At 36.6% G+C, this 25683-nt stretch overlaps 1 protein-coding gene across 4 annotated transcripts in view; it reads left to right on the top strand.

Annotated features, from left to right (window-relative positions):
* Nucleotides 1–25683, top strand: part of SMARCA2 (SWI/SNF related BAF chromatin remodeling complex subunit ATPase 2) — a 116140-nt gene that overhangs the window by 84890 nt on the left and 5567 nt on the right. For all 4 annotated transcript variants that reach the window (XM_071731283.1, XM_071731286.1, XM_071731287.1 and 1 more), the window contains 3 exons: nt 13260–13477; nt 24729–24834; nt 25437–25538. In XM_071731283.1, coding sequence (XP_071587384.1) covers nt 13260–13477; nt 24729–24834; nt 25437–25538 — 426 coding nt within the window. The remainder of the gene's footprint in view (nt 1–13259; nt 13478–24728; nt 24835–25436; nt 25539–25683) is intronic.

A 25683-nucleotide genomic window follows, 5' to 3' on the forward strand; every position in this document is an offset into this window, starting at 1 on the left:
ATGAATTTTCTTGTTGGATTTTAAACCAATTACTTCTTATTACAATCATTCTGGTCATGCAAAACAGGATGGTGCCTTTTTTTTTTTTTTTTGACCTTTCTATATGTCTAGAAGAGTTCTTTCCCTGTTCTGTTGGTTCTTAAGGTTAACAAGCACTGCTCATTCAGTCTTTTCCCATAGTTCCTGGGTTTTTTGTCTGTTATTTTCACTGATTTTCCCTGGCTGTTCTACATGTGATTGATATCTTCCTGCAAGTCTGGTCAGAAACTAGGTATCAGAATTCCAAGTGTAACCTCATTTGTACAAGGAGGAGTTCTTTCACATAAGTTGTAAGAAACTTACACCACACAATCCAGTATTTAATTTTCTTAACAGAAAATTTACTGCCTTGTGGTAAATCCCGTCTTCATCTGCCTCTGGTTTCTTTACATGTCTTGGAGAAGTTGTTTAGATCTATTCTTTTCCAAGCAGTTCTGCCTTAATCAGCAGCCACAACTTGGACTGCAGAGATCAGCTACCTGCTCCTTTTAAGTTAGACTTTGACCTCTCTGCAGATACATCCAGCACTGAAGAGCCTAGTTGAGGTCATGGCACATCCCCACAGGGTCTGCCATACACCTCAAGGTATTTATGCCTGTGTGTATACTGACCAAGGATGTCAGCTCCCTCCTTGCTAGAAGGTCAAGTACCTGACTGTAGAAGCAGGAGACAAAATAATTACAGGAGGCAAACCTATGAACATACACAGTGTTCAGTGACACTGTACTGCTGCCCCAAACAACATTTAGTTCAATGGTTACCTCCTTGAGCAACTATAAGACAAAAGCAGGCTTTATCACTAGCTGTCGCTGCAGCCTGCTTGTCTGCAACTGTTGGCATGAGAACTGTAATTCTTAAAAACAAAACAAAACAAAACAAAAAACCAGCGAAGGAAGAATTTGCTTCCTGATCCTATGAAACATTTATATTCTGGAAATATTTCATGCTCTAGCTCATGCCCTGCACCACTTCTGGACTGCAAAGTACTTTACTGGATCCTATGGCAGATTGTTTTCAAGAGGGTTGTCTACTTAAGGACTCCATTTCCTAGGGCAGGCTTCAAGAATCAGAGGATTTGTTTTGAGTAGTTACAGGACTCTTAAGACGGTTGTGCCTGGATTCAGATTCTCATTTAATTTAGTTGCTGGCCAGGTGACATGAGCAAAGTGTTATTATCTAGTTGTGCTGTTCATTTGGAATAGCTTTACATGTTGGCCAGGGAAACATATTTGAGTCCAAAGTGAGTGATGTCTCATTTACCTTATAAAGACATGCAAAAGTGAACTATTGTGGACTACTTGTTTGGCTGATGTAAAAATTGTCAGTGAAATTCAAGCATTTGGTTTAAATTTAAATTTAAAAAACCAGCAGCGGTGGCTTTCATATATACAGAATATATGGAGAATACAGGTTAACATAAGTTTGACATAAATGTTAATTTGGTTTTTTGTTCCAGTTTACTAACTAAGGTAAATATGTTGTGTGATAAATCAAACTACCTAGCACGAAAATGTTGGGCATGTTTTCAACTCTTTTCTCACCATCTGGAACTTTATGTAACTTTTTGATTTTACACACTCTTTTAACTACAAGTCTGTTAAAACGCAGGTCTGGCATCAGAGGGGGTAAAATTGGGCTAGCTTGTTACTACAATTTGACATAAATTACTAAAAGCTTTTCAGTTAGATTTGTGTTTTTGGAGATAGCTTCACTTCTTTGTATACAGCTTTATAACCAATGCTAAGAAGATATTATAAGGTGTGGTTTTTTAAACTGGTGGTAGAGTTTGATCTTTCAGTAGTCTTCATTGCATTTTGAAATAGCTGTGTGAAAAATCAGCATTACATTCAACAATTGTTTTAGCTACACTTTTCATCTACTGGTTGTTAGTTTTAATTGTAATGGAAGTCTTTTTATATGGTCTGTATTGGAAGCTGAGATTCTGTGAAGGAAGAGAAAAGAAACAAGCTTTCGCCTAGTGCATAGTGTATCTGCATAGTTCAGACCTGGTTTCCTCTGTTATTTACTTCTCTCTACCATTTCTGGGTACAGTTGCAAAATTTATTGACTTGCTGCTAAACCTCTTAACAGTTGAGTGTGTACATGCTCAGGGCATTAGAAGGAAATAGCATTCTGATCTTAACAAGGTACTATAATATTGAATTGTCTGTTTCTGGAGACATCTAAAACCCACATGCACGTATTCCTTTGTGACCTACACTACGTGATCCTGTTCTGGCAGGGGAGTTGGACTCCATGAGCTTGCAAGGTCCCTTCCAATCCCTAACATTCTATGGTTCTGTGAATCTATAATGGCATCCAACTGAAAAGCTGCAGAGGAAAACAAGTCACATTTAAAAGACTTTGTCACTGGAAGCTTAAGAGTGTTGTCTGTTTTGTGGCCAGCAATCATCAGAATTGCTGGTACTACATCAGAATCCAGGTGCTATTTTTAATGTGCAAGGTGAGGTTGATCGGTTTTATGAACAAGAAAGCTGATTTCTGGAAGGATTAGGAAGTGCAACATGTTTTAAGACTCACAAAACTAAGGTATTCTTATGTTCTGAGTGTCACTATCTTTCATGCCCTTTTTTAAGGATATTCCATTCAGAATCTATTAAGAAAAGGGATAAAATGGCTACTTTTAAGATGCAGTGAGATTTAAACCAGTGAACCATTTTAGGTGAAAAGGCCTTTTCCTGGCTTTTGGTGTAAGAGAGAATTTAAATGCACCTACTTGATAGCTTTCACTCTATTTTGGCAAGATAGGTTTCTTAGTTTATAAAAAATGTGCTTTGCAATATGGGTATCTTTCTCAGAATCTGAAGGCAGGATTTGAGAGTATTAATTTTGGAAACTAATGAAATACCTTCTCTTCAGCATTTGAGAGAATTCTCAAATTCTCAATAAAACAATATTTAGTGATCCAGAAATAGGTTTTATATGAGAAGGACCTGAAGTCAGGTGATACAAACAGCTGTTTCAGAGCCATACCTGTCAGTAAAACATTTTGCCATATTTCCACAGGATTCTTTTCTTAAAAGATGTGGGTTTGTCTATATAATCTCACATGTAAACTACCATAACAAATAGTAACACACTTTCAGTTGGAATTGTACATCCTATTGTCCTCTAGAAAGCATAAGAATAACTGTGTCATGTAGACGCTTTCCTGTACATTTAAAAAATTGAGTAGTACTGTTAACGTCAGAGTAAAATAAGCTACATTTTTTCTGAAATAGCTATGCTTTTCTGACCAAGTTTATATAGCCTGTCAATAATGAGTTAAAACTCTGGATTTCAGACTTTGTTATAACATTGTTGTTTCAAGTGTAAAACTTTGCCTAAAGGTTAGGCCCTGCCGTTAAGATGCCAGAAATACATCTAATATAGAAGGTCAAAATTCAGACCAGCTTCCAAAACCGAAACACAGTTACACCAAAAGTTAATTTCTGCATTTGAAGTTTAAAACCTAACTGTTGCCGGGAGCATTTAGCAACAGAAGGAGAATTAGCAAGCGTTTCAGTACTTGAACCTACAGCATTGTTATGTTTTCCAACGTGCCTTGACAGTAGTGATGATAGGTCATATGCAGTAGGTGGCTTTTTGTCACCCTTCATACTTGTGAATAGATGGAATAAATTTTCCTGTGTTGATTTGCATTTATGACATGGGTAGGAAGTTACTCATAACTTTCCAGCTTTATGTTGTGGCCAAACTACTCACTTTACAAAAAGGGAAGCATTCAGGATTTTGCCTTGTCATCAGGAGCAAACAGGTTGTTGCAGCAAAGAGTGGTCTTACCAAGGCAGACCTGAGCCTGTGATAGGGAGCTCTGCACTGGTGTTTCCCTTGCAGCAGGCATGATGGGGATCAGTGTACACAGAGGTCTGCTGCTTCTCTAGAAACAACAACTTAAATGAAAGCAACATCTGTTCTTGTATATAAAAAAGCTTGAAAGTACTAACTTAGCAAATATAAAAGAACAGGAAAGTTTCACACTGTACTTCTCACAAATTATTTGGCCTATTCTTATGCATGTAAGCAGAAGTCCTTAGGCAGTTAGTTTCTTGAGTCATCTGAAGTACTCTGCTTGGTGAGTAGAATGATGTATTTCCTTACCTTAGCAGTGAAGTTTTAACTTCAAAAAAGGAAAATACTACAGAAGTTTTCCAGTAACCATACCTCTGTAATTTCAGCCTGTACTCTGAAAATGTCTACTTCAGAGTGTTACAAATTATGTCTTAATGGATTTGCATTATAAATTCTTTTCTTTGTGTCTGACAATTTTTAGCTGGATTTCAAAATGAGATTATTTTGTTGCCACTTACAGCCTTGCTCTAGTTTTTCATACATGCGCATGACTATACTGTACTACCTCATTCTGTTGAAAAACTTCACTTCCTCTTAAACCTCATGGCCTTTCCAGAAATCATCTTTGTATTCTTCAGTTATCCTTTGCTTAGGTAATAGGTTTTTTCTTCTCAGAGAGTGAATTGCCCAACAGTTTATCCCAGAAGACCAAAAAGGCATTGAGATTGATAATGTTAGATTTTTACTTTTAGGCTATGATATGCATATTAAAGGGTCAAGATCTACTGTAAGTCCTGTCAGTCTGAAAACTGCAGCTTTAGAAGCATGCTGAAGCATGGAATGTCCCTGGTAGAAGTTAGCCTCACAAAAGACTGCTTTGGTATGAAATACATAAAAGATCCATACAAGTTAGCTTTTATCAGCAAATTGCCCATTTGTTCCTTTTATGATATCTTCATCCAAATTCTGAAAAGTTATTAAAAATCTATATTGGAATTGTCTTAAACAGCTACCTCCTACCGTTCAATTTTTAAACACAGTCTATAAGTAAAATATTTTCCTCTGTCAGCATATAAAGTGAGTAGCCAGATCTCTTGCCATCCATTTTCTCACATCACATTCTGGTAGCATTCCATGCTTCCCATTCTTAATAGCCCCAAAATATCTGCATTAATACTGGTAGATCTCTATAACCAATTTCACATTCTATTGGAAAAATCCTTGAACTATTTTGTATGAATAAGTAGATACAAGAGATCTTATGAATACCAACTGGAAAATAATGAAACTATAATAGTTCCTACAAGTCATTATTTTTTTCTTTGCTTTTCATCTTTTCCTTTTTTTCAGTATATTTGTTTTATGCACAGTAAAATTTTTTGCTTTCAAAGTTTGTCTTCCATTTTGCTCACACTTGGTTGTCTTCCACATTTTAAACTTTGAATTTTGTTTGAGAATGTGTGAATATACTTAGGAGCAAGGAAGAAGGAGAACATGTGAAAGCACTTGGTGGTATGACTGTTGAGTCAGAAGCTTATTTTACTTTGACATGCATAGAATTGCCAGTTTGAACTCTGTACTGTAAGCTTCTGATGTTGCATCATTAAGAATTGTAGTGTTTCAAGGCATGTGTGTAATATATGCTCCCCTGTAAAATGAATGTCTTTTGTTAATCTGTCAGTCTGATGATCAAAAAGAGATAAAAAGCTTCTATTATTTTTCTGAGCAATTAGAAGGCATCACTGGGTATCTGTGCACTTCAATTATAGACATATATTCTAAAGCAAGAAATTTGGCTCCAAGTGGGTGATTTTTACACTGGAAATCTGCTAATCATCCCTTGTGTTAAAGTCCTCAGCTGTGTTGCTTTCATGGCAGAAGAATAGGTGGCTGAGTCTATATAGGAAACTTTCTCCTGGAGTATGGTACCTTATGCTTCAGAACGAGAGTTGGTCATATCTGATTCCCCTTATCCAATGCTTAGAATTGTCAATTATTAGTGTAGAAGTGATAGCAAGGTATAGTGGAAGCAAATACATGGCCACAGAAAGAGCCAACACTACATTTCTTTTCAAAGGACTGATGTAGTTAGGGTATAAACCATATCTTTATATCAGGGATGTCTTTATACTTCTTGATGAATTTGAAGCCAGGAAACATGTAGTTTCAATCAGCTGTTTTTCTGTGCTGATGAAAATTGCATATAATAGATCATTCACAAATAGAAAGACTGCAGCTGGTACTGAGGAAGACTTGTTGGTACTCACAGCCTTTTCTAAACAGGACCTTTCTGTGATTCATGTGAAATAAAATGCTTCTTAGTTTGTATGACCTACAGCAGGTGATCCTGCTCTGGCAGTGGGGTTGATGGTCTCTCGAGATCCCTACCAACCCCTAACATTCTGTGTTTCTTTGATACTTAAACTTCCTCTCAGAGGCTTTCTTGCATTTTCTGCACATCCATTTTACTGCAACAACCTTTGTCACCTGCAGTCATTAAAAAGACAGATTTTTACTGTCCTTTTCAAGCTTGTTGAGAGGTCCTCTTCATTTTTTATTTTTAATCTGATTCACTTTTGGCAAGGAAACTTGAAGACATCTAAACCTTCTTTACAGAAGACAAAGGAAACCAACTCACAGTTTCACATCAGTATTTATAAATCTTGTAGACAACAGCTAATATACAAAAGTAAGTTGCCATTTTTCTGCATCTTAATTATATCACTGGATATTATCTTCATGTATGCACATTAATTAATAGACCATTTGCCCCAGGCCCCACAAAAAAGAAGTATGTATAGAAGAATTTATATCACATTAACTTAAAAAAACCCCACAAACTATTACTTAATCTTATGTATTTCCCATTTTGTGGTCATTTCATTATTTCAAGTTACAATTGCAAACTGAAATTAAATTAGCTAAAGCAATCTTGGAAGATATCTTTGGTTACATTAAGTGTACTCTTTTACAACTGTGAGTCTTTAAAGATGATTGGATTTTGTCCCCATAAATTTAACCACAATATTTTTGTGACAGCCATGCTGTGTCTTTCTTAAATTGGTTACTTAAGTCTCATTTAATCTGTAAATTTCTTTTCTAATTATATTTCCAAATATACCTACAATTGTTTCTAATTGATACTAATATGTTAACAATTCTACTCTTAAAGTCATGGATATGCTGCAAGGTTCAGAGCAATATGAAAGCAATCTAAAGGACACAGGACACCAACTTGTTCAGAGCTGCTGTCGTAACATCCCTCTCAGAATATGTTTGTTTATCGTGTGGCAACTTTCCTGCACAACATTTCACAAATTCATTACGTATTGTGTTCTATTTTTGAATGTAAGAGCTTTTTTTCACTGTGTTTAGAAACTGGCTATTACTCCCAAGTGGCTTGTGCAGCAACCTATTGAACTTTCTAAAAAGAGGAGATGACTTTGGGAAGAAACAAATAAAACCCACCATAATAAAATAGTTTAGCAATACTGAATATGAGGCTGATATCAGTAGTTTCTGGTATAGAAGTTACTCAGCTTTTGTTTTTTTTTTTTTATTTTCAAAACTGAAGATGTTGGAGATGGTTCTGTATGTCTTTTAAGAGTGTGACTGAGTAGCTGTACCACAGAATACTGACAGTTTCTAGTAGTTCCACACCCAGTGTCTTAATACAGCGAGTATGTATTTCTTCAGTGCTCTGACTGCTTCTGTGAAGAATCCTTACAGCCAGCATGATACAGCTTTTCCTTTTTGTCAGCCAGTTCCTTCTTCATTATGAAGCCCTTCTCTTTTGCTCCCTGAGGAGGCTGTGGGACCTAGTATCATCAATAATTACTGTGCTCTTCACTCTTTCAGTAGGCTAATTAAAAGTGTACAGGTGCAAAATACTTCAAGTGGTTGCATTCAAATTAACTGCGGGGGGGGCCATAGTGAGGAATGAGACTAATTACTGGTATATACTTTTTAACCATATTTCTTTTTTGAATAGTAGAAAATTTATGTCCTTGACAATATAGTTTGTCATAACTTGGAAAAAGTTGTTCAGTTCTGCCTTTGTATGATGCTTTACTTAGTGATTGTCACACTAAAGAATAAGCTTAAGTATTAGGATATTTAACATTAAGATTAAGTAGTAGGATATTTTATCTGAATTATTTTTCTCAGACCAGAAGGAAAACACTGAACATAAAAACTTTGCACTTCTATTTTAAAGATATCTTTTTTAAAAAAAAAAAATATATTATCTGTTTCATTTATCTATAAAGGTAAATGTTCTTGCATAGGTCTATTAGGTGTTTTTGACATTAGTCTTTAAATCAAAATGCAAGGAAAAATTATATATAATTTGTATTATTATTTTCCTTAGCGTTTAATGCAAAATAGGCACTTGGAGTTTCTGTGCAAATAATTAAGCAACTATTGATTAATAGTTTTGAAATGCAAAACAGTGAACAAAATCTATCTTATGCTTCTCAAAAAGAAGCGAGTTTCAGCAATGGGAAGATGCAGACCCAGACTGATTAACATCTGGTTGTAGGACTTGGTTTCCATTTTTTATGGAAGTCCACTACATCTGAGACCATTTATTTCAAGTTTATTGTGTTTTGCAATAAGTGCATTTTGTTTGCTTTTTTAAGAAAAACAATGCTTTCATTTCTAATTAAGTGCCAGATGGAGATTTCTTTGAATATTACTTATGTGGAGGGGAATGAATCATCAGTGAAAGCAAGGAGTAACTGGAGGTATTCAATAATTCTTTGCCTTTGGTATCTTTTCATCTATAGTTTCATCCCACTGAAATTGCTCTGGTAAGTCAGTTGGGCAATTCTATCCAGTGGGGAGTGGAAATTCAGTTAAAATAACTCTTCATTAATCATTATGATTGTAGTCAGGTATTCAGTTTTTGCACTTTTGATAAAATTTCTTATGCACTTTCATCTAGTTGTCAAGTATTGAAGGTGTTTTTCATGGCCTTTATCTGCAATATACTGACCCCTATGCTATAGTATAGCAAGAAATAATTAGTTAAAATGTAAGGTAACTTGCTTTAGAGAGCCAAGAAATACTTCCAATGTGTGGAAATTAGAAACAGTCTGAGACACCAGGAATGTTATTGAGAAACTAAGTAGGAGAACTGGATTTTGAAAAGATCTTTTAGAGAAGAGGAAGTTTGACGTCTTCATGAGTTGTAAGATTTGTCTCAGAATAAAAGTGGAAGATAAAGAGAAGTAGGTTTTCAAATTTAGTAAGATGGGGGGAAAAAAGTGAAATTTCTCTCGAGATATCAGTAGAGGACGTGAAGGATTATGCTAAAGAGAGAAATAGATATGGGCAGGTACTCTTCAGTGTTTGTCATTATCCTTCTGTGGGCTTTTTTTAGTTCTTTCTTCTCTTTTAAACTAGTAAATGGGAGCTTTATTTTGGAAAAGAAAATAAATAAATAATCTGTTGTTCATTACTGATGCCTTTTTTGGTTTTAAGAGCTTAACAGCCCCTAAGCCTAGTGCCTCTTGGCCAGTGGTCAGTACAATGCCAAGGTAGGTTATTTTTGTTACCAGAAAAGCTCGTTCCTTTGGAACTGTTACATGATTGGTTTAGTGTTTATGTTCAGGGAGTTGAGAAGCTTACTTTCTTTCTGTTAACCTATGTGTATATGTCTTTTATGGAAACATGGAGTTTAATTAGCATACTAGAAATCTGTTCACATGGTAGTATTTGTCACAAGAGCTGTGATTTGCAGGTGATTCTTTAATCCATGATCAGTATGCTCTTACTTAAAATTCTGGTGCTCTAAGAAGCCTGCATGCTCTTAGCTCTTCAGCAGGGAAAATTTTTTGGGTACATGGACCAGGATACAGCAATGTTTCAGAGATGTGGAAAGATTTGGTCAGTACTGGACTTAACACTGGGTCCTCACACTTCCCCTGGCATATCATCCTCTCATAAGGTGCCCAACCCTTTGTAAAATTTGACATTAAATTTTCACAGCTTTCTTTCAAAAAAAATGAAGTCTTGAAACTTTGTTGTACTCACTGAACCTTTTTCCCTAATGGAAGGAAAGTGTTAAATTTTTATTTGCATACTGTTTTCCTTGGTTCACCGGCTGTTCATTAGTCCAGAGGCATTTGAGCATGGGAGAGGTCTCTGCTATCTTGAACCCTAGCACAGCCCATCATCTGTCAGGAACTGAAGATATGTGTCTGGGATTTGTAACATTATCATGCTGGAAAAGGTTAGGAAGGTCATTGTCTTCAGTGTCACAATTCTGTCCTACAACAGCAAGGTTTTTTAACAAGGCTCTCAGTCAGATGGGTTAGCGTAATGAATATTTTTGTTGCTCGTACACATACGCATTTTGTGCTGACATATGCATGGAGCATTGATATCTGCTAATAATTGATGTGTGTGATACAGTTGTAAGTCACCTTTTAGGCAGCATACATTATATAGGTTTAGTTTTAAATATTACTGTTCATATGCAAAATAAAAATTTGCCATGCCAGAACTAATGCTAGGAGTCACCATAGCATTTTTGGGATTGCTGGTATAGTCTCACTGCCTTTTCATCACTAAAGTCTTAAGGAAAACTGTCCAAGTGCAAATTCCTGAATATGAATTTGAAAGCTGAGCATAGTAATTGATTGATATATTAGGCAGTTTAATATTTATTTGTAGGTCTGTAGTATGCAAAGAATTTATTTGTTGTCTGCTATTAAATTATTTTAAGAATGCAAAAATATATGTTAGTATTCATGACGTTTACTTTTATTTTTGTCTTCACAGCATTGCTATATGTAATATTTTAAAAAACATATTTTTATTTTCATCTTTTCCTCTTGTCTTGATTTTTTTTTTCAAAATATTGCCTACTCCAAGAAAGAATTTTGTGCAGAATTCTAAAATAAGATCTTAGTAAAATCTGTGTTAACATCACCACTGTTACTTTTTGCTGGTAGAAATTTTGTCAAGCAATCAAAAATATGAATATATTTTAGTTCAGAGAATACCAGTTTTCTGACAATGGGATGACAACAAAGATACCAAAGTTAAAAACATACCAACTTGATTTGTTGTTTTTTTTTTCAGATCATAATAATTTTTTTTCTTGGTTTCAGTAATCAAAACCCGATCTATTTGCTGAGAGACAATAGGAATGCATTTTCTGTAAAAAATGCATCTTTAAAATTCATGCAACTTCAGGTTTTAAAATAATATATGAAATTGTCTAATTGTATTATTTTAATTAAAATGCTAACAAGGATCAGTAACTGCTCAGCTAAAAATCTAACTCGGATGCCCAGAGTAGTAAAGGGGCAAATAGGATAAGTGGTTGTCAATATTAAAGCAGGCTGAAGGAAGAAGGCTTTGGGCCTTGCAGAAGGTAGAATGAAACAGCAGATTTGAGTAGCCACAATCCTTTCAGTATTAAATTTTCAGTAAAATAAAATTACTTGTATATGAAAACATAGCCTTTCCCCAGCTCTCTTTTTTTTTCTGATCAGCTGATGAAGAGACTAGCAGCTCGCTGCTTTGCTGGCTTGTTAATTTTATCCCCCCTAACTGTGATTTCCGATAGCCGGCCTGCTGATAGTGGTAAGGTAAATATCCTTTTTCATTGCCGTCTTGAAGATTCAGTAGAACTACATCACAGGCATGTGTAGGTGTGTAACACATCAGAAGTCGGTGTTCTCCATATTTCAGTGTACAACTGAGTGCTTAAGGAGAGCAGTGACATTAACTGTTGACAGCCTTGCATGCTGTATTTATTATTAGCTTTTCTAGCTTCCAAGATATGCAGAGAAATTTCCTTTTCTTAATCTTTGTTAGCTGCAGTGGTTTATAAGGGGTGTCCTGCTTTTGACAAATGAATATTAATGATTTTGTGTGCAGATTATTTTTTTTCCCTTCTTTTTTTCTTCCTAATTCATCAGAGCTCAAGCCTCCTTCATAGTGGTTATCTGAACGCTGTGGAAGCATGATGTAAATTGTCTTTTGATTATTAAGGCCTTGTTTCAGGCTGTCCCTCAGGATGCTGTGTTCATGTTTATTCTGTGGATTTGCACATCGGAGGATGCATAGGAAACAGATTTCGAAATCCCACTGGTGTTTGTAACATGCCAGGTTGTTTTGCGTTGTGCATCAGGTTTTGTTCACAAAACGTTTTTCAGGAGACAGTGTACACAATTGAGAAAAATTACATCTGATCTGTAATCACTCTTTTTATATAGATTGTTATGTTCACATGATCATAAATATTAGCCATGTTTGGTGCTGTGGAGAAATGAAGGTAATTGCTTTATGATTAGAGCTCTTTCAGCTACGAGAAAAGATTGATTAGCATTTGCATGTACTCAGGGCAATTTTGAGAGGCAAAAGGGACAAATATCAACATCAGTTGTGTTCTGAAAAAGCATTAATCCGAAAGCCTAGTTGTAAGATTTTTTTTTCCTGGGTTTTCTCTATTTCTTTTTAATTCCAGGTCTGTTATGACCTGGTATTTTTATTTCTCTTTCGCTAGCTTTCCCAGATCAAGAAAAGTTCAGCTTTTTGCTTTATCACATGAATCTTGATATTCAGTATGTGAACAGGTTCCCTTTACTTCTACTTTGGTTTTTTGTAGCAGTGTTTTTGTCCTTCTGCATAGTGCTGCTGGGTCTGGTTAAAAGCATACATCCAGGTAACTGAAACTAGTGTTTGTTGTTTGTGACTGTGTGGGGGGTTTAATTTTGGGTTGTTATTGTGGGGGTTTTTGCACCCCATGTTACAAATTATTTTTACAGTGAAACTGTACTGTCGGTGCTTCTGCATATCTGCTGATTGCTATTATAGAAGAAAATGATACACTTTAGAGGTGGCTTTAATGCTTAGGAAATTTGGAAGTTGCTTAAAGTATTTGGAAGAGAAGTTGACTCATTACTGCATAAAGTATCTGTCTGTTGTGTGCACAAAGAGTGTGGGATCTGGCTTTGGGAGCTTAGCACTGTTTAAACACTCCTGTTTGAAACCATATGATACCAAAGTCTGCTTTGCCTGGAACTACATAAGATAGAACTGCCACTGACATGAACAAAAGATTGTTTTTCATATACTTAATCACAAGGTACCGCAGGCCATTGTTGCGTGTGAAACTGGGAATTGCTGTGGAATTCAAGGTTCAGATAAAATACGCATCTATTTAGGTGATAGTGGGATTCTTCAAATTAATTACTAGAATAATTTAATTGCCAGTAACTCATTTTATTGTTGTGCTCCTCTTATGTAAATTGGTTGTTTAGGAATAGGCTTGACATTTTGAATGTAATTATCTGGATCCTACGGTGCTGGGTTTTATTAAATGCCATTTGTTACTTTTTTGTTTGTAATTTGTCTTACGTTTAAAATCATACTTTCTGAATGATTGTCAGGCAATCGAAGACGGAAATCTGGAAGAAATGGAAGAGGAAGTCCGGCTTAAAAAACGGAAGAGACGAAGAAATGTGGATAAAGATTCTGCGAAGGAGGATGTAGAGAAAGCAAAGAAAAGAAGAGGCAGACCTCCTGCAGAAAAGTTGTCACCCAACCCACCCAAACTGACAAAACAAATGAATGCTATCATCGATACAGTGATCAACTACAAGGATAGGTGAGCCTGAAGATGGTCTTTCTCTTCTACATCTGCTTTCTCTTTACACATATTTTAATGGCTTCATTCTTGTTTTCAGTCTTCAGAGAGATTTGCTGACACAGCATTTTTTAAAAGTAATTTCACTTAGGTCCTGGTCCTGTAAGTCTCACTCTTTATAGAGGATTTTTTCAGGAAACATCTAATAGGAAGTTGTTGAAACAAAAAAATACAAAAAGTGGACATAGAGTGCCTGCTTAGCAATGATGTCATTTTGAGGTGTACTTGAGACCATTTAGCTTGAGTGGAACTTATCTTCAATTTCGTCATGCAGCACAGTGTTTTAATTCAGCATCTGTTTGCCAAAAGTCATTGAAGCATTCTTGTGTACTTACCGTTCTTTGAGAAGGGATACACTGAATTACTTAAGTCACATAGGGAACAATAGAAGCTGAATGAATATTAAATGCATTCACAGAAAATCAAGAAGTATTTGCATGAGGGGGCCCCCACAAGTACGACAGTATAGTTTTGGCATGTAAGTAAGTTTCAGTCTGATTTTAAATGGTAGGTTGCACTTCCTACTTTTTTGTAGCTACCGTTCTGTGTCTTCCTGTACAAGATTAACATGGCAGTACCTGGTGAAGCATACAGAACTGTGATGCATCACTTTTTGTGACACATAAATATTGAAATAAAGATTTCTCTGATATGTGGGCTCTCCACAGGTTTATTGCATTGGAACAGGATTCACAACAATGAACATCATGAGCAGGAAACTGTCTGCAGACTCAGTGTGTTCAGCTTGCTGTGACTCCCAGCTAACAATATCTGTGAAGGGAGGTGTATTTAAACTCCTGGTATTCCAGTCAGGGCTTCAAGGAACCATCTCTTCATTTTGGATCCCTGGCCTTGAGCCTTCTCCTGAAGCCAGACTTCTTATCAGGGTCTATTTCTCATTTTCAAAGTAGCAAGCAGGTATTTCTGCTAGCCTCCCCATTTGCAGCTGTTGGTTAACTCCTAGTTACTGGGGAACTTCAAAGATTTTTGCCCGTTCTGTGTGCCTGAGAAGTTAACCAAATGTTGCTGTTACATAGTGACAAGGCGTACTGTTCCCTTTCCTAGGAGCCCACATTTGTGGAAGGCAGGATTGTTTCCCACTCTAGAACTACATGGAGCTCTCTTCTCTTAGGAACTTAAAATGCCTGTTAAATCGAGGTTCTCAGTGTGATGATCTATGCAGAAGAGTTCCAAGTTCTGCGTTCTGATTATTTTTTTTTTTCTTTTGTAACCTAGCACCAAACCGCCCAGTACTATTGAGGCTGATACAGAACAGAACTGCAAATTTAGCCATCAGAAAACTTAAATATTTCAAGATTTTAAGGCTTAGTTAATGGGTCGAAATTGCTCTGGACTTGGATGAAGAGCTTCAGGATTTGTGGCTTTAAAATTAAGTCGGTTTTAGGCATTGGAGCCCTTCAGCTTTGGTGGGGCTTCATCGTTGTTCAGCTCTGGGCTTTTGTGTGTGTAAAGGCAATTGGGGCAAGTATAGAGGGACAGGTTAATTGGAGGAAAAGTAGGCCATGAGCTTCATCTGGGGAAGAAAAGGTTTTTTCATGTATTTAGTATTTGAATACTTGAAATGATCTTTGTCTTTAGCTTAACTTTTCAGTTCTCAAAGATGTTGTACTTTATTAAAGTCTGAGAGCCTGATCTGGACCACAGAGAACTGATTGTGTCCCCAAAATTAGTCAGGTGATACCCATCCAAAATCTGACTCTGGCCTGGATTACTTTATTGAAAACAAGTCAACAGTCTTCAGTAAGTTTCATGCCAGTTAATAAGCCAGCAAGCGAAAAAATCAAGAGACTGCATTACTGAACTAATAAATTTGTGTGCTTTATGATGTTTCTTCTTGCTTTTGAGAATAGCTCTTGTAAATACAGAACCACTTCTCTGTTCTTGTTTAAATCTTCCTTTTTTAAAAAACATCCTCCCATGGTGTCCTAATCTGGAGTACTGGTGGACTGCTTTTTTGTGGTGATTCTTTCTGATGTCTCCAAATGCTTTCCTAACAGTCTTGTAATTTGTTGCAGGCATCTGGGGAGAAGTAAAATCCTTTCCTTCCTTATTTAGAAAGCATCCAACAAAATAGGCTGGGTTGCCTGCTGTAAGAAAAGCTAGAGGCTACAATAATAAACGCAATAAAATCTAGTAAACTGATGTTTTAGCTACAAAATTATTATATACAGGCCAAAATAAGATTAAACTGACTAGCAGCATTTGAGGTAAATGTTCAGTGTAGAGAAATCCTGCATATGATTGTTTGAAAAGGAAATTCAGAGGTAGATATTCAGCTTCTTGCAAACCCCAGTTGAGGAACTCCATGCAAGACAGTTAGTGTAAGTTAGCATTAAGGTGAAATTACTGTTTCTCTCTGTCATGTCCTCAGTGCAAATTCAAGTTTTTTTCTCTATATTTTTCTCTTTTATACAGTGCTTTGTAGCAACTCTCACATTTCCTTTTATTTTCATCCTACATCCCAACACGATACTGATTTTAATGAAAAAATAACGAGAAGTTTATTAGTTCTTACAGAGCATTTTATATCTGCCAAGTGAGTTTCTTTGGGTCTTTCTAGAGAATGAGGAACACACTGAAGGAAATAAAAATTCAGTGGTTATGCTTCAATTTGACTTGACTGGCAGCCTAACTGCATTAGTTTCCTGGATTTCTGGTCCCTGGGGTGTCTCCCATGTTAGTCATTGAAAGGAAATCGTAAAAAAGGAGAAAAAGGATGAAGATGTGTGGCACTTGGAAAATGTTCGTTTTCAACTCTGTGGACTCCTTGGGTGTGAGAGTGGTTGAGGTCCTTGTCAAGTTTGCAATACTTGCTTATTGCAGTGCTTTGGATTCCAATACTGGGTGATGCTTTCAGCTTTAAGCAAAAGCTTTAAGCTTTTATTCATGGTGATTGGGATTTCTGTATCATATCTCTGTGTTTGTCTTTGCTAATCTTGAAGCAAAGTCATACATTAATTTGAAGAAATGTGAGCTAAGTGCTCCAAATCATTAAGAAGTAAAAATGCTTGTTGAATTCACTGCTGTCTTTTTTCACTGCACCTGAGCTCTTACTCAGATTTAAGTATCAAACATAGTCGGAATCCTCTGACTGATTTAGTTGAAGATGTTCCTGCCTATCCATGGCAAAGCAGTTGGGCTCAATTACTTTCAAAGCACCATCTCCCTTCTGACCCAAACCATTCTGCAATTTTGTATAGCATTTTTAGGGTACCATGGGAAAATTATAAGCTAAAATGAAAGAAAATGGAGATCTAATGATCTCTGATGGATCTCTAATCTGAGCGAAAACAAAGAAAGTTGTAACTGAAGGCACTGTTAGAAAAGGAACAACTAAAATGGAAAGCAGATATCACAGAAGTTTTTGAAGAATTAGTATTGGCATAGATCAGAACATATTAATGATATATATTTAAAAATGAGGAACATCCTAGCCCAAACGTGAAGTTTTAAAACACCGGTGTTGGGAACACAATTAAGGCTGAACTAAAATAATTTGAGTGAAACACAGTACCTCAGAATGTGTGGTAAGGTATTTACAGACTAAAAAGAAACTTTTATTTGAGTTGGAAATTTGTCAGGTGCAGCTGACAGAAAAAGAATGACCTGGTATTACGCATCTATAAGAAAGTAGGAGCCTGGCCCTGATGACATCAGTGCCTGTATTGGTGAGGAAATACTCATTATATGTGTATACCCTTGCGTGTGTTATGTTGTGAATAGACATCAAGCTATTGGAGAGCATTCAAAAGAGATCCATGAGGATGGTAGAGGGTCTGGAAGACTTGATGTATGAGGAGCAGCTGAGGCCACTTGGATTGTTCACATTATAGAAAAGGAGGCTGAGAGGTGACCTCATTGCAGTCTTCAGCTTCCTTACAAGGGGAAGAGATGGGACTGCTATTGATTTCTTCCCTCCTATGACCAAAGACAGGACTCAGGGAAATGGTAGGAAGATGAATCAGGGGAGGTGTAGGTTAGATATTAGGAAAAAGTTTTTCACCCAGAGGGCAGTGAAGCAGTGGAACAGGGTCCCCAGGGAAATGGTCACAGCACCAAACCTGCCTGTATTCAAGAAGTGTTTGGATGATGCTCTCAGGCACATGGTGTGATTCTGGGGGTGACCTACACGGGGAAAAGAGTTGGACTCAGTGACCCTGGATGGGTCTCTTCCAACTCAGCGTATTCTATGATTCTGTATTTTGTTATTTGTTACCATTCCTTAGTTCTTAGTTGCTGTTTATAATACCAGAATACTTTTCAATTCAAAAAAGATTGGTTTACACTGACACAAATGTAAACAATTATTTCAATGATAAGTAGCATGGGAGAGTCTTGCAAGAGGAAACAGGTTGGTTTCTTTATCCAAACACTGGAGAAGATGATTTCTCTCAGTAAATTCACCTGGGGAATCAGGGAAGCAGGAACACAGGCAGAGTGTAGAAATACGTTAAATACAGGAGGGTGATTACAAGTTTATATGAATATAAATATTCATGAATACATTCAAACTATTGACTAAGAGTTACGGAACCTTTCTTTGTGGAATAGTGGGGCAGAAATAACAAGATAGATTTGGGCTCTGTTGGTCAACTAAAAAACTTACACATGAATATTTACAGTACCAAGAACCTGAAAACACGTTCTTAGTTACACAGTTGATCCTGATTCTCCAGTGTAAGATATATTCATCATCTTTGCAGAGTCAATTTGCATATATTTTCATCTGGGGTTTTGCTGCAGTTATTTCTTTAAAATTTAAGTCCCTTTCCAGCCTTGCACATTGTTCTAATCTTGCAGTGCAAAACCTATTTAGAAGAGAGCAATTTGAAATGCTTCAGCCCGGCATTACTGTCACAGTTTTTCAGTTCTGATGCTTTTAACCTGTCTTTTCTTCCTCATAAAATTAGGAAAGCTTGTAAAAGTGGGTACTCATAAAATCACGTGTAACACGGATGTTGTATTTTCAGAAGGAAAAGTCAGTTTCAACAACTGACAACTTCAACACTTTAGCCTTTTAAAAGCAGGGGCAATTTTACTTTTCAGAATAGGAATTTATATGCCCCTGCTCCTGGTTTTGCATCATACACATGAGGCTTCGTCCCTCAAACTATCTTTTTCCTCCTCTGAAGGCTTTTCCTTTAATTTTTATTTAAGAGGAAGACAAGGTGTCTTCCCGATTGATAAAATTAAGTAGAGAAAAAGAATGATACTTCATACCTTGTAATCCTTCATCTTCCGTACAAACTCAGTGCCCTCTTCTTTCTTGCTTCAGTTTAAAGTTTCCTGTTTTCCTGGCACCAGTTAATATGCCAGTTTGATGCTACTGCTAGGTTACATTAGCTTTTATATAGCAACAGCTGATTTCAAGAATCCCAGGACACTGATAGGTCTATTACATTAATTAACTTTCATTTCTTCTGTACCTGCTCTGTGCTCTGTTTGTGAGACTTAAAGTAATGACTTGTATGGTGAACCAGTTAACTTCACAAAGCTTCCCACCTATGGCAGGTGGCTGTTCACGTTTTACTAAAGCTGGTTAGACAATTGAAGGGTGGGGTTGTTGTGCCCTGTCCATGTTTCCTGCTAGGCAAGAGGCTTCCCCTGCCTGTGGTGCTTGCCATTTTGAGTGCTGTGTCATTAAAGCCAAAACATTTAAATTCATGCCCATAGTAGTCATAACTTAACAGGACATACCTCTGGTGAGAGTGTTTTTCTCTGTGCAATAGATTTTTATTTCCAGCTGTGTTCTCAACAGTTTTTAACTTTTGTAAAATGGTGAGTAACATAATTAGCCATTTTTAATCTAACTAGTAATTGCTTATTGCCAAATGGTGCTCTTGAGTATTCAGATACACAAAGCAAATAGTTCTTGTAGTCAAGCCAAAGTTATGGAGTACATAGCCAAATGTCAAAACCAGGAATTTAATTTTTAGGTATTTTTATCCACTTTCATTTCAGTGGCGGGAAATGAAGTCTGTTCCTGCAAGGAAGAACCATTAAATACATTTAACAGAGATTTATCATCTGACTACGTGTCTGGGTTACTGTTGGAAGCTGTTAAATACAGGGGAGTCCTCTGTATTCTCTCACAAATACACTTTTTTGGAAGAGCATTCTTGTCACTTGCATTTAATGAGGAGTTATAATTTGCACACCATGGCCCTGGTCCTCAGCACCCTGACAAGGGCAAGTATGTAGGACTTTTCATTTACCCACTCTAAATTGAATTTCGCTATTTGTTAAAATTGTGAAATTTGTCAGAAATATTCTGAGAACATTTTGCAGTCTCAGATTCACGGTTGTGTCTTCTGATTCCAAAGGAAAAAGGGTGCTGATAGTAATAATACTTTTGACAGATGGTTAGTGGTGGCTTCCTTCTGGCCACACACTGCCAGGGAAGAAAAAAAACACAAAAGGAGCCTCTTATAAATGAGGCCTAATTGTTCCTGCATTTAATTCCACTGAAGATAATACTGACTAAATGGGTGGAAATAAATGCTTTTAGGCACCTTGACAAAAAAAAAACCAAAACCACACAAAAAACAAACCACACACACAAAAAAAGGGAAGTTTGGCAAAAAGGAGGGCAAATTAGAATCACTGAGCATAAATATTTTTTTCAAGTAAAAATATTTCTTAAATTAGTATTTCCTAATGATGTTTAACTTGCACAGCATGCAAGTATTTTTTATGTTTTCTTAAATTAGTATTTCCTAATGATGTTTAACTTCCACAGCATGCAAGTATTTTTTATGTGAGCACTCATAGGACTAGCATGTTGAGCTGGTGTATTAGCAGTGAACTGCCACTCACAGTTCTTTCACAGTCAGGTCTTATAATTTATTCTGGTCCTTCTAGCCCTCGGCACATATTCTGCTAGTTGCTAGGCAACCATAAGTGATTTTTTTACTGCGCATGATTTTTATGTGGTAGTCATGGTTATTATTTTCTAATTACAAAACTAGAGACAGGGATTAAATCAGAATTGCATTAATAATCAGTGATTTTCTCCTGTTGTATGCACAACACAGTCATTTGAGTTTATATAAGAAAAGATCACATTATTTACCATGTAGATGTGCAAATACAAAGGGAGCAGAAGATAATATTTCTTTCTGAGAGGAGGTTCTATAAAAATGATACAACAAAATAAGCTGTTATTGATCTGAGCAGACAAAATCAGGCACTAGTCTTCAGTCTTTTGCATAGTTCATGCCCTTAATGCTTTTTCTTTCACAGCCTTAAATGATTCTTAGTAATTAGTTATATCAAGAAAAAGCTTGAAGGTTTTCTCTGGCATTCTTGGTTTAATAGATAGTGTGAGTAAGTTACAGTTGGCTAGATTTATATCTTGAAAATAGGTTATTGCTGTTAAATAATTTACTACTGTTACATTTTTTTATATAAAATACAATATAGCGGTGGTATGTAAAAAGAGAAAAAAAAATAGAGCCATAAGATAAAAAGCTCTATGATCATCAGGAGCATTTTAATGGGACAGATATACTAAGCATGTTATAAAATTCTATCAAAATTAGATTGTTAATAGCTGTTTCCTCTCCACTTAAATCATTCTATTTGCTGTTAGACTGAAGGTCCAGCTTTCATGGTTATATTAATTTTCTCAAATAGATATTTCCGTTAAAAGAAAGCTGCTGAAGTTTAGAACAAGGCAATAACTCAGACTTTCTGTGTAGCAAATCCAGATTCATACTGCACAGAATTTTGTAATCAATTTTTATACTTATTAAAGGCATAGCTTACATCTATATCATACATCAGTGGATTTCACAGTTTTGCTAACATAACTTTATTAAGTTTATGCAGTCAAGCACACAAAAAAGTAGGGTATAATAAAATTAAAAGAAAGGTGGAAGCCTAATGTGATTCCATTGGGAAGGTACATTACCATATGCTATGTAGTGGCACAGAAGTGTACACTTTGGTGTGCTTTTCCACAGGAGCAGTGTCCTGCATATACATGTGGGCACCAGTCACTCATTGAATGGCTGAATTTCCCTTGGGCTTCTTTATGATGCCCAGGAGTCTGATGGTATGGTAGATATATAACTTTTTTTTTTTTTTTTTCCCCAACAAATTTGATCTCATCTTATAAATGAGGAATAGAAACCTATATTTTAAGATACTGTTTAGGCACCATAGGTCTTGTTTCTTGAACTACTTAGTGTTCTGCAAGTCCAAAACAAACATCACTGATCTCAGTTACGGCTGTGAGTGCCCTTCTCTTTATTAACAAAACAACCACCAAACAAGACCGCAGTTTTTGAACAAGTATAAACATACCTTAATTTAGTCATTTGTGCAGTACTTAGTCCATTACTTTCCTTTGTGTTACTTCCAGTTTTTCTTTTGAGAGGGCAGTCTGAGTTGAAGACAAGTTCTGTTGTGTGGCGTGACACAGTCACACACGTAGATTCATTAGCACAATTGGTGCCATAGAATCCACAGAATAAACACCTCCCACTTTGACAGGGGAAGTATGAAGGGAAAGAATTTGTCTCTTTGGTGCAGTAGGCTGAATTTCACTATTATTTGCAGGCAGGAGAGTAATAGTAGGACTTAGGATGACATTTATATGGTCATTTTATGATTTCCTCTATTTCAGTAGCTGGATGCCTCACAAATAGATCTGTTGGATGAAAGTGCTAGTAACTGATTGGAGTGTGAGGTGCAGGTGGTCTGTTGGGCTGTCTGCCCTAAAAACTGTGGACTAGATAGCACTCTCACCTTCCCTCACAGAGCTGCACAGAACACCACCTTGTCTCACCACGCAGCAGCAGCAGCACCCAGAAGTGTTAATTCATATGCTGTAATTTTGCTGTAAACCAGGAAGCAGCCTGGCAGGGCAGTTACTGCTGAATAGGTAAGGGGAATGGCTTATGCTGCTGCCAGTCAGACAAAAGTTGTCAGGTTGAGAAAGGGACTTTGGGATTCTAAGTTTGCACTGGATAAGAAAATACTTTAGCTGCCATTTGGCACTAAGGATATTGGTTGAACAACACTGATAATCTGCCAGCAAAAAAGGACATAGAACTCCTTAAGCATGTTCAAAGGAGAGCCACAAAAATCATCTGAGGGCTGGAGCAATTCCCCTATGAAGATAGGCTGAGGCAGTTGGGGTTGTTCAGCTTAGAGAAGAGGAGGCTCTGAGGTAATCTTATAGCAGCATTCCAGTATCTGAAAGGGGCCTACAAGAAAGCTGGAGTAGGACTTTTTGCACAGGTGTGTAGTGAGAGGACAAGCAGCAGTGTTGAAAATGGATTTAGGTCAGACATCTGGAATAAACACTGGAACAGGTTGCCCTGGGAAGTTTTGACTGCCCCCTCCCTGGAGGTGTTCCAAGGCCAGGTTGGATGTGGCTTTGAGCAACCTGATCCAGTGGGAAGTGTACTTGCCCATGGCAGTAGGGTTAGAACCAGATGATCTTTGAGGTCTCTTCCAACCCCAGCCATTCTATGATTCTGCAAATCTTGTCCTTACTGATGCAAGGTATATAAGAAGCGCCAGTGTCCAAGGTCTAAACTGAGAACAATAAAGAATCATGGAATAGGTTAGCAGAAGCTACTTAGGAAATGAGGAAATTATTTATTTATTCCTACTTACTCATTGTTCTGTCAGGTCCAGGACAAAAATAGTATCTCCCCAAATTTTGATGCTATTTCAGGCATTAAGAAATTCATAGGAAGAAATTCTTTACAGAGAGGGTGATCAGGCATTGGAATGGGCTGCCCAGGGAGGTGGTGGATTCTCCATCCCATGGTCTGGTAACCACAGCAGTCGTGGATCAAGGGTTGGACTTGATTATCTCAGAGGTCTTTTCTAACCCTGCTGATTCTGAGATTCTAAGAAATGCCTAACATGCAGAAGGCATTCATAATTTTCATAGAGGGCAAAGGTGTTCTGTGCTTTTTATCATCCTTATCTTCAATGGCAGAATTGCCTCAGTTAAGCTTTGATTCAGGATTAGTTTAACAAGTTTGGTAAGACCCCACACTGCGGTGGAGTGTGACTGCAAGAAAGAAGCGCAGGAGTCGATAGCCTTCTTGCCTAGCTCCTGTGAAGATTTGGTGTCTGAGTTACCATACAAAGATGTAAATGGCAAAATAGAGCTTTTTGGAGTAGCTATGAGAGAAGGACACAAGCGAGTGTGAGCTGGGAAATCTTTGTGAATGCCATGAGCAGTGGATTACAGTTCCTCTCAGCAGAGCTTTTTTCTGCTGCTTTGTCTATAAGAAAAATTACATGCACACAAGAGGGGGAAAAAAAAAGGACTAAGCTCTTAAGTGCCATGGACACATGTCCTCTCTGGGAGACTTATAGCCATGTATTATTTTGGGAAGCTACAAATAGGAAGATTTTAAAAAAATGAACAAAAAAACAAACAAACAAAAAAATCTCAATTTGGAAGTGTTAAAATAGCTAATAGTAAAGAATGAACAATGGGAAAAGTGGAAATCATAGGGATTCTGAACACCTGTAAGGAACAAGCAATGTTTCCAGAGTATGAAAAGTTTTTAGATAACACATCACTTTATTTCAGCTAATTAAAATAGAATTAGTGATTTTCAATGCAGTTAGAATGATGTTTCCAGAAATTTAACAGCCATTGATGAAAGTTAATATTATTTGTTGTTACTCTAACAAGTTAGGAAGTTGGTATTCTTACGAGTTATTGTAACTAGTCAGGTCTCATAGCAGTTAGGATCTGGGATAATGGAAATTGGTATGAACAAATGGTTTGCTATGAGGAGGAGGTACAAAACAACTATAAAGTGACCAAGAAGTCACTTCCTGCCACTTGTTAAAATTATAAAACAAAATTGAGTAGGGTAAGACTCTACTCTGCAAACCATTGTGGAATTCAGATTCAAATCCCTATCCTGCTCTCTGCATACAGCTTCCTACACATATGACCCTGTAATGACAGTGGTATGCTAGGACAACAGCACAAAGAATTCTGAGTATTGTATTCCTAATGAAATCTAATTCTAACATAAATTAATTATTTTAGTACCAAATTTAAAAAAAAAAACAGAGCAGGGTTCTAATACTTTTAAAGAAAAAAATGGGATTTTGTTTTCTTATGATTAGATTGTGAATGTGTGTATCAGTTTTGTAAGAGAGTTGTGGCTAGTTCTTTACGTTATATATTTGGTTTTCTTAACAGTTCAGGACGGCAGCTAAGTGAAGTCTTCATTCAGCTCCCATCTAGAAAAGAGTTACCAGAGTATTATGAATTGATTAGGAAACCAGTTGACTTCAAGAAGATAAAGGTAAGAATCTTTTTATTTAGTGTATGCTGCAGCATATCAATTTCAAATGCAAATCAAAATGTAGCAGTGTGATGTGAATGACTCAGAGATGACATCTCACCATTTTTTTTGTGAAGACCTATTTGTGAATCTGTAAGTACATCTTTGGCAAAAGAACAAGGATTTCCAAAGGCTGAACAAGGAAATGCAGTCATCTCTAACTAGCATCACATCTTGGCCAGGTCAGATCCAAAAACAGATTAGATGGAGTCTAGGCATCATGTTGTATTTTAGGTCGTGTACAACTACTTTCATTCTTACAGCTTATTTTTTTCTGGGCTAGAAAGAAGAAAGTGGAACTCTTTTTTGCCAAAAGAACTCTATTTTGGTAGCTCTTTTTCAGTTCACACAGTGATTGCTTAATTTTTACTCTGCTATATTATTGTCTTTTTTTGAGTAATATGTTGACAATACATCTTAAGACTTTGCTGCTTAGGTAAAACTTTTAAAAATAGAAGTTTTTAATATGTTGAAATCAAATTGTAATTCAGTGTCCTGTCTGCTGTTTTTTCCTCTTGCACCATCACCCATCCATCTCTTCATTTCCTCAACAAATGCAACAGGAAAGAATTCGCAACCATAAATATCGGAGTCTTGGGGACTTGGAGAAAGATGTCACGTTGCTGTGTCACAATGCTCAGACATTCAATTTGGAGGGATCACAGGTCTGAATGAACCACTTTGTGTTAAACAGACAGTTTTTCTGTACCTAGTGTTTTCAGTGCTTGTGGGTTCTTATATTATGTATATAAACTCTGTTATATTTCTTCCGTTGAATACAGAAAAATTCCAGATTTGTAGAATCACCCA

Source organism: Heliangelus exortis, chromosome Z (genome assembly GCF_036169615.1).
Source record: "Heliangelus exortis chromosome Z, bHelExo1.hap1, whole genome shotgun sequence".
NCBI classification, from domain to species: Eukaryota; Metazoa; Chordata; class Aves; order Apodiformes; family Trochilidae; genus Heliangelus; species Heliangelus exortis.